The sequence below is a fragment of the Equus przewalskii genome, chromosome 16, assembly GCF_037783145.1.
Source record: "Equus przewalskii isolate Varuska chromosome 16, EquPr2, whole genome shotgun sequence".
NCBI classification, from domain to species: Eukaryota; Metazoa; Chordata; class Mammalia; order Perissodactyla; family Equidae; genus Equus; species Equus przewalskii.
Window position 1 is genome coordinate 29,058,844 of NC_091846.1, and position 15,364 is coordinate 29,074,207.

At 37.0% G+C, this 15,364-nt stretch overlaps 1 protein-coding gene across 13 annotated transcripts in view; it reads left to right on the forward strand.

Annotated features, from left to right (window-relative positions):
* Positions 1-15,364, forward strand: part of ELF1 (E74 like ETS transcription factor 1) — a 108,441-nt gene that overhangs the window by 56,959 nt on the left and 36,118 nt on the right. For 9 of the 13 annotated variants that reach the window (XM_070578423.1, XM_070578432.1, XM_070578425.1 and 6 more), the window contains exon 2: positions 6,372-6,670. In XM_070578423.1, the coding sequence (XP_070434524.1) occupies positions 6,599-6,670 (72 nt within the window). In that variant the 5' untranslated portion in view covers positions 6,372-6,598. Of the gene's footprint in view, positions 1-173; positions 292-5,691; positions 5,781-6,371; positions 6,671-15,364 lie in introns of those variants that run through there. The other 4 variants (XM_070578426.1, XM_070578435.1, XM_008534287.2 and 1 more) reach the window with 3 other exon arrangements.

Sequence of the window (15,364 nt, forward strand, 5' to 3'; positions counted from 1 at the left end):
TTTTTTCCATATCCACATTTTTTAAAATGTAAATGGTAGTAATAGTGTATTCAAAGAACTAGCAAGAAAAATGTCAGTAACAGTTTATTTTAAAGTGTTTTAATGAGTTACCAAGTTGTGGTAGCTTTATAAAAAGGCTTACCTAATGTTTCCTTTTCCACTTTTTAGGCTCAGTGAAGGTAAAGCAAGATGGTATGGTATACAGCTTGAGAAAGAACAATAGTAGTAAAACTTTAAAATTTAAAGCAATAGTAGAAAAACCTACAAACTCCTCTTCTTCAGTTGTTCCAGGTAAAAACATAATTGAAAATGATTTACCAGGTATCAACAGGTTGTGAGGAGGGGCCGGCCCGGTGGCTGAGTGGTTAGGTTTGCGTGCTCTGCTTCGGCAGCCCAGGGTTTCACTGGTTTGGATCCTGGGCACGGACCTCGCACTGCTCATCGGGCCATGCTGAGGTGGCGTTCCCACATGCCACAACTAGAAGGACCCCCAACTAAAACACAGCTGTGTACTGGGGGGCTTTGGAGGGAAGAAGGAAAAATAAAATCTAAAAAAAAAAAAAAATTAAGAGGTTGCAAGGAATAGTACCTTTGCTACAGGTGTTTGTGTAAGGGATTTTTAATTTTTCCAGATATTTTGCTAAAGAAAAGTACTAATGACGTCCTATGAATGTAGAAATGGGGCCTAAGTAGAGAACTGGGCTGGGAATCTGGGCCTCTCTTGCTTTCTTTGCTGCTAACTGTGTGATTTTGGACAAGTCAGATTGCTCTAGGCCCAAATTCTGTAGCTATTCAGTGAACGCATTGTTCTGGGTAATCCTTAGATCGTTTTTATCTCTAAAACCATGTGGTTTCACACTTCTTAAAAATGGGTAGGCCCTTGGAAGATTGCATAATTTATCTTGATACTGCTGATTTATTATTTTCATTTCTGCTGGGAGCTAATATAAAGTATTCTACCTACCGTATTAGAAAACAAATGAAAAGGCCTAACTTTGGTGTATTACACAAGAATTCCACTCATTACGGTTTGTGGATTTATTGCTTGCTTCTCATTTCTAATTTTCACAGCTTTTCTTTTCTCTTTCTTTTCTTTAATTTCTATTGTATTTCTTCTAACGTACTGTTTTTTTCAAATATACTTGCTTTTCTTATGATGGTTATATGTATATGTTGAAAAGGACCATTTGTTAGTTTACCACTTCATATAAAAATACTTCCTCTTCAGGTACTTGGCATCTGGGATTACTACAGAATTCCAGTACTTTACATACTCCCAACCCTATAAACATTTATATGCACATGAACGCAAACACTATCTGAATGTGTCTTAAAGGTAGTCACTTAAATTCAGTGTAGTCGCTCAGCCACCGCATTCCTCTCAGCTGGTGGATTTTACCTTCTTTGGGCCAGAATTGTCTAATATAAAATGTTTTTGTTTGATTGGTTCCCTTTATCATTTTTTGTACTGAGTGTAATGAGTTGGTGGCCTGGTAACTTCCAAAGGGTATCAGTGATTCTTTTTTTTAAATATTGTTATGAATTAACGGGTTTTTAGATCCTCTACCTAAAACGCTTTTGAAGGAAACAGATTTGCATTCAATCAGGGGTGAAGAAGACAAGTGTGAGAGGTATGAAAACCTGATTTTGACTATCACATTTTTATGATACCTGAAATCTTTTATAATAAGCAAAAATTAACTTTTTTTTTAAAGATTGGCACCTGAGCTAACAACTGTTGCCAGTGTCTTTTTTTTCTTCTTCTTCTTCTCCTCCCAAAAGCCCCCCAGTACATAGTCGTATATTCTAGTTGTCAGTGCCTCTAGTTGTGCTATGTGGGACGCTGCCTCAGCATGGCCTGATGAGTGGTGCCATGTCTGCACCCAGGATCCAAACCAGTGAAACCCTGGGCCACTGAAGCAGAGCACATGAACTTAACCACTTGGCCGTGGGCCTGGCCCCAAAAATTAACTGTTGAGTTGGTTGTAGTAGCCAGTAATGTGGCTGAGAGATTTGTGTTTACAGTCAGTAAATTAATTTTGTTTGGAACAGGAGCATAGTGAAACTTTGTGCTAAGGGAAGCTTGCCAGACAGGGTTGAGTCCTAGGCTTGAAGCAACTGGATTTCTCAAGTAGGTGCCGAATGGAATAGAATTATACTTTTGTTGATAGTGCGCTATGATGTTCTTAGAGTCTAGCAAATAGCTGTGGTAAAGGAGACTCCAGGGAGTATGGAAATGAGACTTAAGGAATAATTAGTTGTCTGGCATGCACCTGTTATATATTATAATGAAGCTAATGTTTATCGAGTAAAATTTACGTGCCAGGCATTCCGCACGTGTATTTTGCATCTCATCTTCACAACAACTCGATTTTGGTGTTATTTACTATACCCATTTTACAGAATGAGGTAACTGTGGGTTAGACGTATTTTACAGAAAGAGGAGACTGACACTAAGTAACTTGTCCAAGGTCATAGTTCAGAAGATCCAAACCCAAGTGGTCTGACTCCAGAGCCTGTCTTCTTCACTGTTTTGCTTGCTTTACTGTTTTACCTTAAATCTGATGCTTATTTTGGTGATATGAGGTTAGGAACCTCATTGCTGAGCCATTCTGTGGCATATCTCCTTGAAGAATATGTTCTGACCCAGTTGAAAGACACGAGAGCCAGCCTAGGGGGTTTTTATTATTTGATGGATACCCTGCTAGATGACCTCTCAAAACTGTGCAAATAAATTAACTGTTTATGTCTTTGTGTTAAATGAACAATTTTCACTTTTCATTTTCTTTGTTATTTTATAAAGACTAAGCGACACTTTGAAAGTGAAATGTATTTGAGAACTATTAATGCAGCAGAGTGTTCCTGAATATAATAGACATAGCTAATGGTTAGTAACTTTAAACAAGTTTTAAATTTACTGGAGACCTTATAATTTGTTAGGGTAAGGCGGAGGCCTTTTTTCTTAATCTGAGTACCCATATTTTTCCATACTAGAGCAAATTTGAAGAATAAAATGATAAGTTCAGTTTGGGACGTGTTTTGAGATACTGCCATGGACTTATCTAATAGTTTATCTAATAGTTTAGGATTTGGAAATCAGGAGCTGAACTAGAGATGGAGATTTGTGTTTTTTCCAATTTGATGTATGTATTTACTTAGAAATCTGTGTTCTAAGCCATTACGGAATAAAGGATTTGGGTAGATTTAGAGGCACAGCTGTATATTGTAGTCCTGGACAGAGTCCTGATTTAGGAGATGAGAATATTAGTTGCAGTTCTGTTACACTTTCAGACTGTGAGACCTTGAGCACAAGGACTCAATTTACTCATGAAAAATTGAATCGTTAATCTAGATATTCAGTCTCATCTATTATGGAACAAATTTTAGTACCCCAGGTCTTTGTTGTTTAAGTACCTCTAATATGTATGGGTGATACCTCTGGATTAGGAATCATAAATTTCTTCCTAAAACCCTCCTTGCTGCCATAGGCTGTATAACTACTGAGATAAGAGGAATGAGTGGGAAAGAGTGAAAGAACACAGAGGATCAAAGGCCTTATTAAGTGAGTAAAATAATTCTAAAGCTTTTCTTTCCACATTTCCAGTTTATGAACTTGTGTATAGAAATGAGCAATAGCTACCCACCAGCGTAAAGGTATCTCTTTCTATCCTAAGAAATGGCTTAATGATCATGGACAGTCATTTCAGTTTGGGTTCATTGTTGTTGGTTGTTAGTGTGTACTGTAAGTGTGGATATGTTGATTGCTTGTCCTTATATTTGAGATTTTCGAAAAACATTTATTAAAGCACAATAGCAATGTAGAAGTGCTAAGTAAGAAAAGGTACATGATCATAATGGAAAAGAAAGTGAAAATCAACTTTCCATAGATGTGTTCACATTGGTCATTGATACAGTGTTGCTTTGTATTTAAGAACAAATGGATTTTGGAGTAGTCTTTTGAAATCTAACCTTTTACAGAGAAACTTCTGTATCAGGAAATATCTTTCAGGGCTGGCCTGGTGGCATAGTAGTTAAGTTCATATGTTCTGCTTCGGCGGCCCGAGGTTTGCTGGTTCGGATCCCGGGTGTGGACATGGCACCGCTTGGCAAGCCATGCTGCGGTAGGCTTCCCACATATAAAGTGGAGGAAGATGGGCATAGATGTTAGCTCAGGGCCAGTCTGCCTCAGCAAAAAGAGGAGGATTGGCAGCAGATGTTAGCTCAGGGCTGATCTTCCTCAAAAAAAACCAAAAAAAAAAAGGAAATATCTTTCGATTCTGGTCATACTTTCTTACTGTGGTTTTTCAAGTTTAGGATAATGGTTTTCTTTTTATCAAAAGTACTACAGTCATTCTTTATAAAGAATATATGTATAAATAGCTTAAATATCTAATGATAGACTTTTAAAACAATATCTGTCATTATTAATGTAATCCTTTTATCATTACACACAGGGCACACAGGTTTGGTAGGTACAGAAGAAATTTTAGACAATGGTTACTTCCCCAAAGAGTTTTTGCTCTAATTATCTTGGTGCCTGGCACATTGCTTGGCAAATAACAGGCATTCAAACATTTATTCAGTTGATTTAGGGGAACATCATTTTAAATGTGAGACAATGTATAGTTAGTGGTAACCTGGTATGGGCACTCAGTGCTGTATTTCTGAAGGGAGGGATTCATATAGGTCGAGCCATAGAATTTGGGAGGCTTTGTGAAAGAAATGGGACTTGAGCATTGAAGAATTGAAAAGATGTGAATGGGTGCTGAGAAGTAGGAGAGGTATTCTGGGAATGGGGAATAATAGAAGAGAGGTAAGAATGAATGTAGTTTGTGTAGAGGACCATAAGAAGGCAAGCCTAGTATAGAAGAATTGAGATGGGTAATAATTGAAGGGAAAAGATTATAAGTGACATTTGTCCAAGGCCAAATTTGTGTCTTATGTTTATATCTGTCTGATCAATTTAGGTCAAAGCCTTTTTTTTTCCCCTCTAGATATGGAGCATTGCTCAAAAACTATCTGAATGTGCTAAAAATAAAAATGTTTTCCCAGCATTGGAGTTGAGCTCATTATTAAAAGGGATGGAGTGAATGTGGGAAACTGCTAGGTTTGAATTTAGTTTAGTGAATAGAAATATAACCTGAATTGAATTCTTAACCCTTATTTTATGTTGATTTCCAGTTAGGGAAATCACAGTCATCCATGATGGCCCCTAGGGTCCAGAATATATAGGGAATTGGCTTTACTGAAATTAGGAAATCGAGTATGTGATTTGGCTAGCACATACTAGCTGGATTTGAGTTTTCCGGGAAACTGATCACCAGCTCAACTTCATTCCTGAACTTGTGTCTTTAAAATTAAAATTGTAAATGCTGTTTCAAAGAAGGGGATGTTGTTTAATGTGATTATTTTAATAATCTTTGTCTTTTCATGTCACATTTATGGCCATAACCATATGATGCAATATTTAATAAAATCATGATAAACTCAAATTAATTTTTTCCTTTTTCTTTTGTTAGTAGTGGTAACTTTTTTTTTAAATAAGCAAACGTCTTTGGCAGGCACTTTTTAAACTTTTCTCCCTCCACTGTGAAATTGTTTTCACTCTTAAGTTGCGTTTCTGTTTTTCTACTATTGTAAAGTGCCGTTCTTTGCATGTTCTAATTTGCCATGACGTGGTCAAGTGCTGTTTCCTTCCTGTTGCTTGCAAGCCTGTGCTAGAGATAAGGATACATTTCAGTGCATTAAAAAAGAAGCCACTGAAGACAGGCTTAAGCATGGTAAAGCATTTTCCTTATCAGAAAACTTTTTAAAGAACAGAAAGAGTGGGCTTTAATTTCTGCTTATTTTTAAAACCTCTTAAAATAGTACTTACTAAACTTTAAATGTATTAGACAGATTTTAAATCCTTATCTATATATTAGGCCTAACAGGGATACTGTCTGAATATTTCTATTAGGACAAAAATATACATGATGAAATTACTGACGGAGTAGCAGTTCCTATGTATGTGGTATGCTGGGTTAGTGGAAGGAGGAAATCATTTATATATCCTTTATTGCAGTTAGAAACCTACTTATGGCTGGGTGGGTTTTTTTTTTTAGTATTCGGTACTTTGTAGTTTAAAGAGAGGGGGAGAATGGCTTCATTTTCAGTAATGAGAGGTGATCTTATCTTAGCAGGAATGAAGTCTTCAAAGAAAATATATGTCTATCTTTAAAAAAAAAATCCTATATTCCTTAGTCATGTTGATTTTGTTTAAAAACATTACCAAAAAAATACTTTGGAGACACTGCCCTTACTATCAGCTGTTATATTCTAAATGGGTATGGTTGCTTTCTTATAACTAACTTAAGCTTTATGTTTTTCAGGCCAAGAAGTTCTAGAGAAGAAAAATTTCAGAAATATTGCCTCAGTTTGAGTACAATATCAGTGAACCAAGAAATTTGAAGAACCTTTCCTAAAGAAAACCTGGATATCCAGTACCTTCACAGACTTAGCTGAGGGTTTTTACCCAGAGTGGTCACTGGACTCTGCTGCCTGATATTCGAACCTGTTTGGAATTTTTCTCATGTGGATCTAAGGGGAATGCTTTATTATGGCTGCTGTTGTCCAACAGAACGACCTAGTATTTGAATTTGCTAGTAACGTCATGGAGGATGAACAACAGGTAGGAGACTCAGGGAAAATTGGATTTTAATAAGTTTATTATGATGATTTTTCTATTTGTATCAGAAAATTATTTACTTTAGAAGACAGTAGGAGAAACTTTGTTAATGCGAAAATTTAGATATTAAAAATTTGGAGGTAATGTGATCTTGTGTGTTAAGTACTAGTTAATTGATTAAGAAAGAATTTCATCCCTAGCTTTGATGTGGTAACAGGGAGGTAGTACTTTTGGGGTTAGCTTGTTTTTCTGTAAAGTGAGACTTAACAGTGAATACCTTAAGTAATTATTTCAAAGTACTATGAAAAGTTCTAGAGGACAGACTAATAAGATGTAAATTTTTTAATGCGTAGGACTGGTGATTGTAAGTTTCTTATGATTATACAGTTTTAATGTATGTGGCTAATTAATATTTATAACCCTGGCTATTTATTCAAGTGGAGGAAAAGATGTTAGCAGTCCCCTAACCGTATATCATTTTAGTCCAAAGCATGTGACTGTGAGGAAGTTACTTCTCTAGATCTAGATTTCGTCATCTGTTGAATGAGGGGATTGAACTGAAGAATTTCTAAATTGGCTTTCATTTAATGCAAGATGTGCAAATTGCTGTTTCTAGAATGTGAAAAAGATCCGAGAGATACTGAGAAAAGGATCTAAGTTAATTTCAGTCCCCCACTCCTGTCCCTTTTAGGTGGGGAGGCTAGGGCTTCTTGGGACTTTATAATTTACTTCATTTTAAAGAGGTTATTTGGGCATGTAAGACATGATGTGAGAGAAATTATGTGTTAGAGAGACTCAGTGTACTGGGAAAAATATTTTGAGGAGCAGTAGATTTAAAATATGCCTAATAAAGTTGATTTATATATTGAAATAAGCCTAATCCAAAATACCTAACTTTAATAGGTCAATTGTAGTATATCATGCTTTTATTCTAGAAACATAAATACTAGAAATAATAAAATTGATTCTTACTTTTGGCAGAGCATTGTAATTTCTTAGCTCTTTGTGTTGTTGATTGACATGATGGAATAAAAAAATTATAAATAAATCTACAAAAGATGAGCGTTTGGATTAAGTGGCTTAAAATCAGGATGCGCTTTGGCTAGGGAAGAAAAGTGTGAGTTGAGAGGATTGCTTGGTCCCAATTAAAATTATGTTAATAGTTATGTGGATTTAATCTAGAGACAATAGAAAAGATATTTTAGGAGGAGAAAGTGTTTTGTATTTGTTTTAAAACAGGATGTTTCTGTATACGTTAAGGTTTGACAACAGTATGTTTACTCTGCAGCCCTCGTAGGTGAAAGATCCCAGGCTTGATGTGGTGAGATTTGTTCTCGGGATGTGGCTGCAGAGGGCAGAACTCTAAGCCACTCACTGGTGTGCTCTAGTGCGGTGGCGTTGACACTCTTTTGATCATGAGAAATACATTTTACATTATGCATAATATTCATATATGTGTCTGTATAGCCTTAAAAAAAAGTTTTGCAAGACAGTACTTACCCTTACTAGGTATGATGCGCTTAGTTTATCTTGGAGAGGTTTTTAATGTCTTTGGATAAGGAGACGGGACTCTTAGCTTAACGTCAGAATGCACATGTACGTATTTTCTTAAGTTATTTATTTTTATTTAACAAAATTAATATATATTTTCTTAAGTTATTTATTTTTATTTAACAAAATTAATATATATTTGTTTTGTACAGTATTATTATAAGGACTTTACAAATATTAAACATGTGAGCAAATACCATTATCCCCATTTTACGATGAGGAAATTGAGATGTAGATAGGTTAAGTGACTTGCCTGAAATCATACAGTTAGTAAATAGTGGAGCTGCAGTTTGAAGCCAAACAATTTGACTGTCACTAATGATGCTGAATGCTCTTTCAATGACTTATGCCAATCTCACTGTATTGTAATCAGTGTCAGAAGGTTTGGAACAGTTGGTTAGGTTTAGAGTTCTTCATCTATGGCCTGAGCCTACCAAACTTAACTGATTCACATGGGGTAGACCCAGTAGTGTCAGTCTTATTAGGGTCTTATCTAACCTGTGACTCTACTTCCTTGTTTGTTTGCTTGTTAAATTTGTTTTTAATATAAAAGTAATAACATGCCAATTATAAAAGGAGTCACCTAATATGAAAATTATAAAATAGTGAAAGTCTCTGTTTATTCTCTCCCTAATCCTGTTCTCCTCAGAAGATAGCAGTATTGACTTATTTGATGTATAATTTTTTTAGACAAAGGCTTCAACAAAAGAACAATATACATACATAGAAACCTACATATAGAGTTGTTTTCAAGATAAAAATGAAAGTATGCTAAACCTTTTTTGTGACTTACTTTCAGTTAATGTATTATAAATATTTGTGTATATGTATACTGGCTCTACATAATTTATTTTTCCATATGATAGATGAGTCATAATTTATTTTACCAGTGGACATAATTTATTTTACACGAGCGATTGGCTATTACCAGTATTTTGCTAGTGTAAACAATATTGCAGTGAATGTCCTTGCTTGGGAGGCAGTTGACCTATAGTGGTTAACAGCTTAGATATTGGAGTCAAAGCACCTGGGTTTGAATCCTTGCTGCACTACTTATTACCTCTCAGACCTTGGGCAAGTTACTTAACTTCTCTGTGCTTTGGTTCCCTTCTCTGCAAAGTGATAATAACAGACTCGATATTGTAGGGTTGTTGTGAAGATTAAAGAAGTTGGTATATATAAAGCTCTTAGAACTATGCCTGGTGCATAGCTAGTATTTACTGAGCACTATTGTTTCATTATTGCATTTTGTGTGTGTGTGTGCGTATATTATTATATAGTATATCTTTGTACACTTGTATGATTATTTCTGTTGTATTTCTAAAAGTACAGTTACTGAGTTTACTAAAAGCCATAGACATACTACCAAATCATTCTTTAAAAAGGCTGTGTCCTTTTCTATTACCACTAACAGTATATTTCCCGAACCATCACTAATAGAAAACCTCCTTTTCTTTTTGTTCAGTCTTTTAGGTGAAAATTATATTTTACTGTTTTAATTTGCATTTTCTTGACTATTAGTAGTGAGGTTGTTGGATTGTTTGTTAATTTTATCATTCATTTGAATTTTCTTTCAGTTATTATTAATATCCTTTTGCCCCCTAGGGATTTTTTATATATTATGGATATTACATTAGCATCATTGTCCTCTAACTAATTCACTGTACAGTTAATGGTTAACTCTCTTTTTGTGACACATCATGCAGATATTTTGTCCCAATCTCGTACTGTCTTTTAACAATATGGTATCTTGTTGATATAGATATTTTAAATATCTATAGAAATTTTAAATATTTCTGTCATAAAATTTACCAATTTTTTTTTTGGTTTTTGCTTAGGAATTTTTCTTTATCCCTAAAATTTATCAAATATTCTCTTTATATCTTCTTCTAGTATGTTTTATATGTTTAACTGCTCGGTCCATATGAAATCTATTTTTGTAGGATGTGAGGTCTAAGGATCTGATGATTCTCCTCTCCCACAAATGGAGATGTTGGCCCTTCACCATTTATTGAGTGTTTTATCATTTCCACACTAAGATTGCCACCTTTGTTATATCTAAGTTACCATACGTACAGACTTCACTTTTGAACTTACTAGTATATTTTATCCATTTATCTGCTTTTGTATTGTGCCAATATCACATTGTTTTCGTTAATATCACTTTATAGATTTGATATCTGGTAAGATATTACCCCCTCCCACCTCCCAAAATAATTGGAATAGAGTTTCGAATGAATTTTAGAATTAGCTTGTTACATAAAAACTGTTGGGATCTTAATGTTTCATAGTTTAAAAGTATTTGTCTTTTAAAATAATTATTCTCTTTTATGATCCTATATTGGTTTGATTGGTTGGCTTTTTATAAAATCACTGTTTGAAGGCTCTAGATTAGAATATATTTCCTGTTTTCAGTTATAGTCTGTGGTTATAAAAGTAGTCGTCTAAAGAAACTCACACCATCAATGTCTGGTTGCCACCACCTTGATCATTTTCTCTTATATCAATGCATACTTTCTTCAAACTTGCTTTGAAGAACTTCTTTGGGCAGGGATGGGGGTGAGGTTGCTGGAAAGGAAATATCAACATCATTGGAGCTGACAAACCATTTAGAAGTCTGTTCTTGGTGTCTATTCCAAACTGGGAATATTTGTAGCGGAAAATGAGACACTTCTGTGGGAGACAGCACCGTCAGTATTGAATTGCAGTATACTTTTATTTTAAGGTGACTTGGTTTGACCTTATTAAACAGGTATGTTTCCTTGGTAAATGTATAGGTATACGAAAAAAGCTGAAGGCTGTGGATACAAGTTCTAAAGAGAAGGAAACTTCCAAAAGTTAATTTAATGAAAAACAGCTGGTAGTTTAATGCTTTTTATAATTTTGGTCTATCATTACACTATATGTTTTTTCAGTTGTTGGTTCTAAAAACAGAACTTAGGAAATCATAGTTATTTATGCTTAACAGACCTAGCTCACTAGGGAGAAGCTTGGTGACGTGCTTGGGAAAGTGAAACAAATTTTTTTGTGTGCTTGAGGAAGATTAGCCCTGAACTAACATCTGTTGCCAGTCTTTCTCCTTTTATGCTTGAGGAAGATTAGCCACGAGCTAACATCTGTGCCAGTCTTCCTCCACATTATATGTAGGTTGCCACCACAGCGTGGCTGACGAGTGGTGTAGGTCCCTGCCTGGGACCCGAGCCCGTGAACCCAGGCTGAGGAAGCAGAGTACACTGAACTTAACCACTATGCGATGAGGCTGGCCCCACAAATATATATATATATTCCTGTGTGTGTGAGGAAGATTGGCCCTGAGCTAACATCTGTGCCAGTCTTCCTCTATTTTGTATATGGGACGCCACCACAGCATGGCTTGAGGAGCAGTGTGTAAGTCCGTGCCCGGGATCTGAACCTGTGAACCCGCCAAAGTGGAGTGCGCCAAACTTAACCACTACCCCACCAGCTGGACCCCCCCACAAATATTTTTATAGAATCCTGTTGGATTCTATATGACTTATGACTTGTCTTCTTAGGGTGTAAATTGGCTCACACTGATTCCTAGAGGCTAAAGAATAAACAGTGCCTTATTGTCTTTTTAACAAGCTGCCCAGTAATTCTGGTGCAGTGTTTGGGCATCACTATTCAGTGTAACCGAGGAAAGCACAGAGTGCTGTGGAGACAGAGAATGGAGCCTTTGACTGCATTGCAGCTTTGAGAAAGCTTCATAGAAGTTACAGTTGAACTGGATCTTGAAGGAAGATCCAGTTTATCTGACAGATGAAGGGGAGGTGTTCCAGAACAGCAAACTTTTGATGGATTTATTTTTTTATTTTTTTGAGGAAGATTAGCCCTGAGCTAACTGCTGCCAATCCTCCTCTTTTTCTGAGGAAGACTGGCCCTGAGCTAACATCCATGCCCATCTTCCTCTACTTTATACGTGGGACGCCTACCACAGCATGGATTTTGCCAAGCAGTGCCATGTCCGCACCCGGGATCCAAACCGGCAAGCCCCGCGCTGCCGAGAAACAGAAGGTGCAAACTTAACCGCTGAGCCACCAGGCTGGTCCCTGATGGATTTCTCTTGACTGTATAATTAATCTAAAGCCATAACTTAATGGTTAGAAGCTTTGCATAGTGTGACTATTTCACGTTCTTTTCTTTATTGTACTACATTAATTTTGCCAGCCTACTATATAATTTTCCTGAGTGCTTTCCTGCTTCCCCACTGTTTGATCTCCCACATTCATTCCTGTTACCTATTTAAGTTCTAATCGTCTTTCAAAGTCCTAGGACAAAACCCACTTATTCCAGGAACTTATCCTAAAATCATCCCTTCAGGAGTTAATGACTTTATCCTATTATTCCAATATCATAATCATCGTTGTCACACATTTGCCATGTTAAATTTTCATATATACATTACTAGTTTTCCCAGATAAGTGCTAAACTACTTGAAGGATTGCCTTTTTCTTCCCCTGATGTCTCCCAAAGCATTTAACATCATTTATAATGCATTTATTGATTGAGTCCTCTTAAAGATTTTCTTCTTCCTCTTAATCCTGTTGTGATAACATGATGTGGGATATGTATGTACTCAGTTATGGCCCTTACCACATCAGAAGACCTTTGAATGGGAGTTGATAACCTGTCCCACAGCTCTCTTGACTACACTATATATTTTTCTGGGATCTATTTGTCCACATTCTCACTTAGTACATGGGCACTGTGGCCATGTCACCACAATTCCAAGATCAGAAACAAATATTCATGGAATCTTTTTTCTGGTATGTATTTAGAACTGTTATATTGTACATATTTAGTGAAAACCACCTCAGATAACTTTTAAAAATTATCATTGAGGGGCCAGCCCCATGGCCGAGTGGTTAAGTTCGCGCACTCCGCTTTGGCGGCCCAGGGTTTCACTGGTTCTGATCCTGGTCACAGCCATGGCACCACTCATCAAGCCATGCTGAGGCAGCATCCCACACACCACAGCTGGAAGGACCCGCAACTAAAAATACACAACTGTGTACCAGGGGGCTTTGGGGAGAAAAAAGAAAAATGAAATCTTTAAAAATTATAATTGAAATTGTGAATCAGTAAATATCTATGTAGAGTTTTCCTGTTTCTTGGGAGACTCCTTCAAGTTGCAGAGAGAGTTTTTGACGAGGTTGTATCTTGAGAGTGAGGTTGTATTTTGTAGACTGAGAAAACGTATGTAAGATATAGATCACACCAACCTGCCGTTTTTTCAGCTGGAATGGTGAAAGGTCGGGGATTAAGTGTGCCTTAAAATTAGAGTAGAAGGAGTGATTTGCTAGTGTTCTGTGTGTAACTTGTTCAGGACCAGCATTGTGGAGAACAAGAATTTGGGGGGGCCGGCCCCGAGGCCGAGTGGTTAAGTTTGCTTGCTCCACTTCAGCAGCCCAGGGTTTCGCCGGTTCAGATCCTGGGCGTGGACATGGCACCGCTCACCAGGCCATGCTGAGATGGTGTCCCACATGCCACAACTAGAAGGACCCACAACTAAAATACACAACTATGTACTTGGGGGATTTGGGGAGAAAAATCAATTTAAAAAAAAAAAAGAAGATTGGCAACAGTTGTTAGTTCAGGTGCCAATCTTTAAAAAAAAAAGCAATTTGGAATGATGCTACTAACCTGTACAGGGACACAGTGGATTCTCTGTTGTTTACATACAGTTCCAGGTTATATGGACCAGGCCACCTGTTCCTCTTGCCCTCTTTTTTAATCTTCACTGATCAGACTGTATCAGATCCATTGAAAGCTTGGCTGTCTGTAAAACTAACATACAGAGGTTGCTTGTAGATTCGGAAGCATAGAGCCCCCAGAACAAGCCTGATTGTCTTTGGGAAAAGTCTGGCTTTGCGAAAAGGCCTGAGGCCCTCTCCAGTTTATGTGAAGGGACAACCCTGCCCATGGCCTCGTATTTGGCTTGGCTTATCTTCCTGCCGAGTAGTGTTGGCAGGAAAGCTGATGGTGAGGGGAGAAGGAACTTTTTATTACTCTCTCTTACAGAGTCTTTAAGTGTCACCCAGCCATCACACAGAGGCCCTGTGACAACATCTTAAAAATGAATATGGATGAGATCATTGCATAGTGTAGGACATGGACTAGAGGGGCTCCAGAGACATTCATTGATGGATTTTCGCAGCTCGTGTTTACTGAGCATTTTGTTCTGTGCACTGTGCTCTACAGGGATTATCCTGTTTAATTCTTACAGCAATCTTAGGGAGTGGTACTGTAATTCTCACTTTACAGAAGAGTAAAGTGAGGCTCAAAGAAGAGCAGCAGCTTGCCTGTAAGTGATAAAGCTGGAAATTGTAATCCAGCTCGTGCCTTCAACTACTATACCTGAATAATACCAGCCTCTGATACATTTAAGGGATAAAAAAGTAGTTGTAAATGCGGAAGAATTATTATACTTTACATTTATGATTTTAGAAAACAGAAAAATGTTATTCATTCTAGTTAACTTGTTAGTGTAATTACAGGTTGATAGTCTTTGTGCCTAATATACCTGGGTATACCTTTTTTTTTCTTGCTGGGGAAGATTAGCTCTGAGCTAACATCTGTTGCTAGTCTTCCTCCATGTTATCCATGGGTCACTGCCACAGCACTGCTGATGAGTAGTGTAGGTCTGCTCCCAGGAGCCGAACTGGCAAACCCAGGCTGCCCAAGTGGAGCATGCCAAACTTAACCACTATACCTCAGGGCTGGCCCCTACCTTTTTTTTAAATAACAACTTTATTGGATGTAATTTGCATACCACGTAATTCACCTATTTAAAGTGTGCTTTTCAGTGGTTTTTCTAGATAAGCAGAGTTGTGCATCCATCACCATAATCAATTTTGGAGCATTTTTATGCCCTACTCTCCTCCTCCCCTCAGCCCTTGGCAATCACTAATCCTACTCTTTGTCGTTATGGATTTGCCTATTTTGGACATTTCATATAAATGAAATCATACAATGTGTGGTCTCTGGTGACTGACTTTTTTCACTTAAACATAGTGTTCTCAGGGTTCATCCCAGTTGTAGCGTGTATCAATCAGTGCTTCATTCTTTTCATTGCTGAATAGTATTCCATTTTATGGATACACCACATTACCTTTATCCATTCTGTAT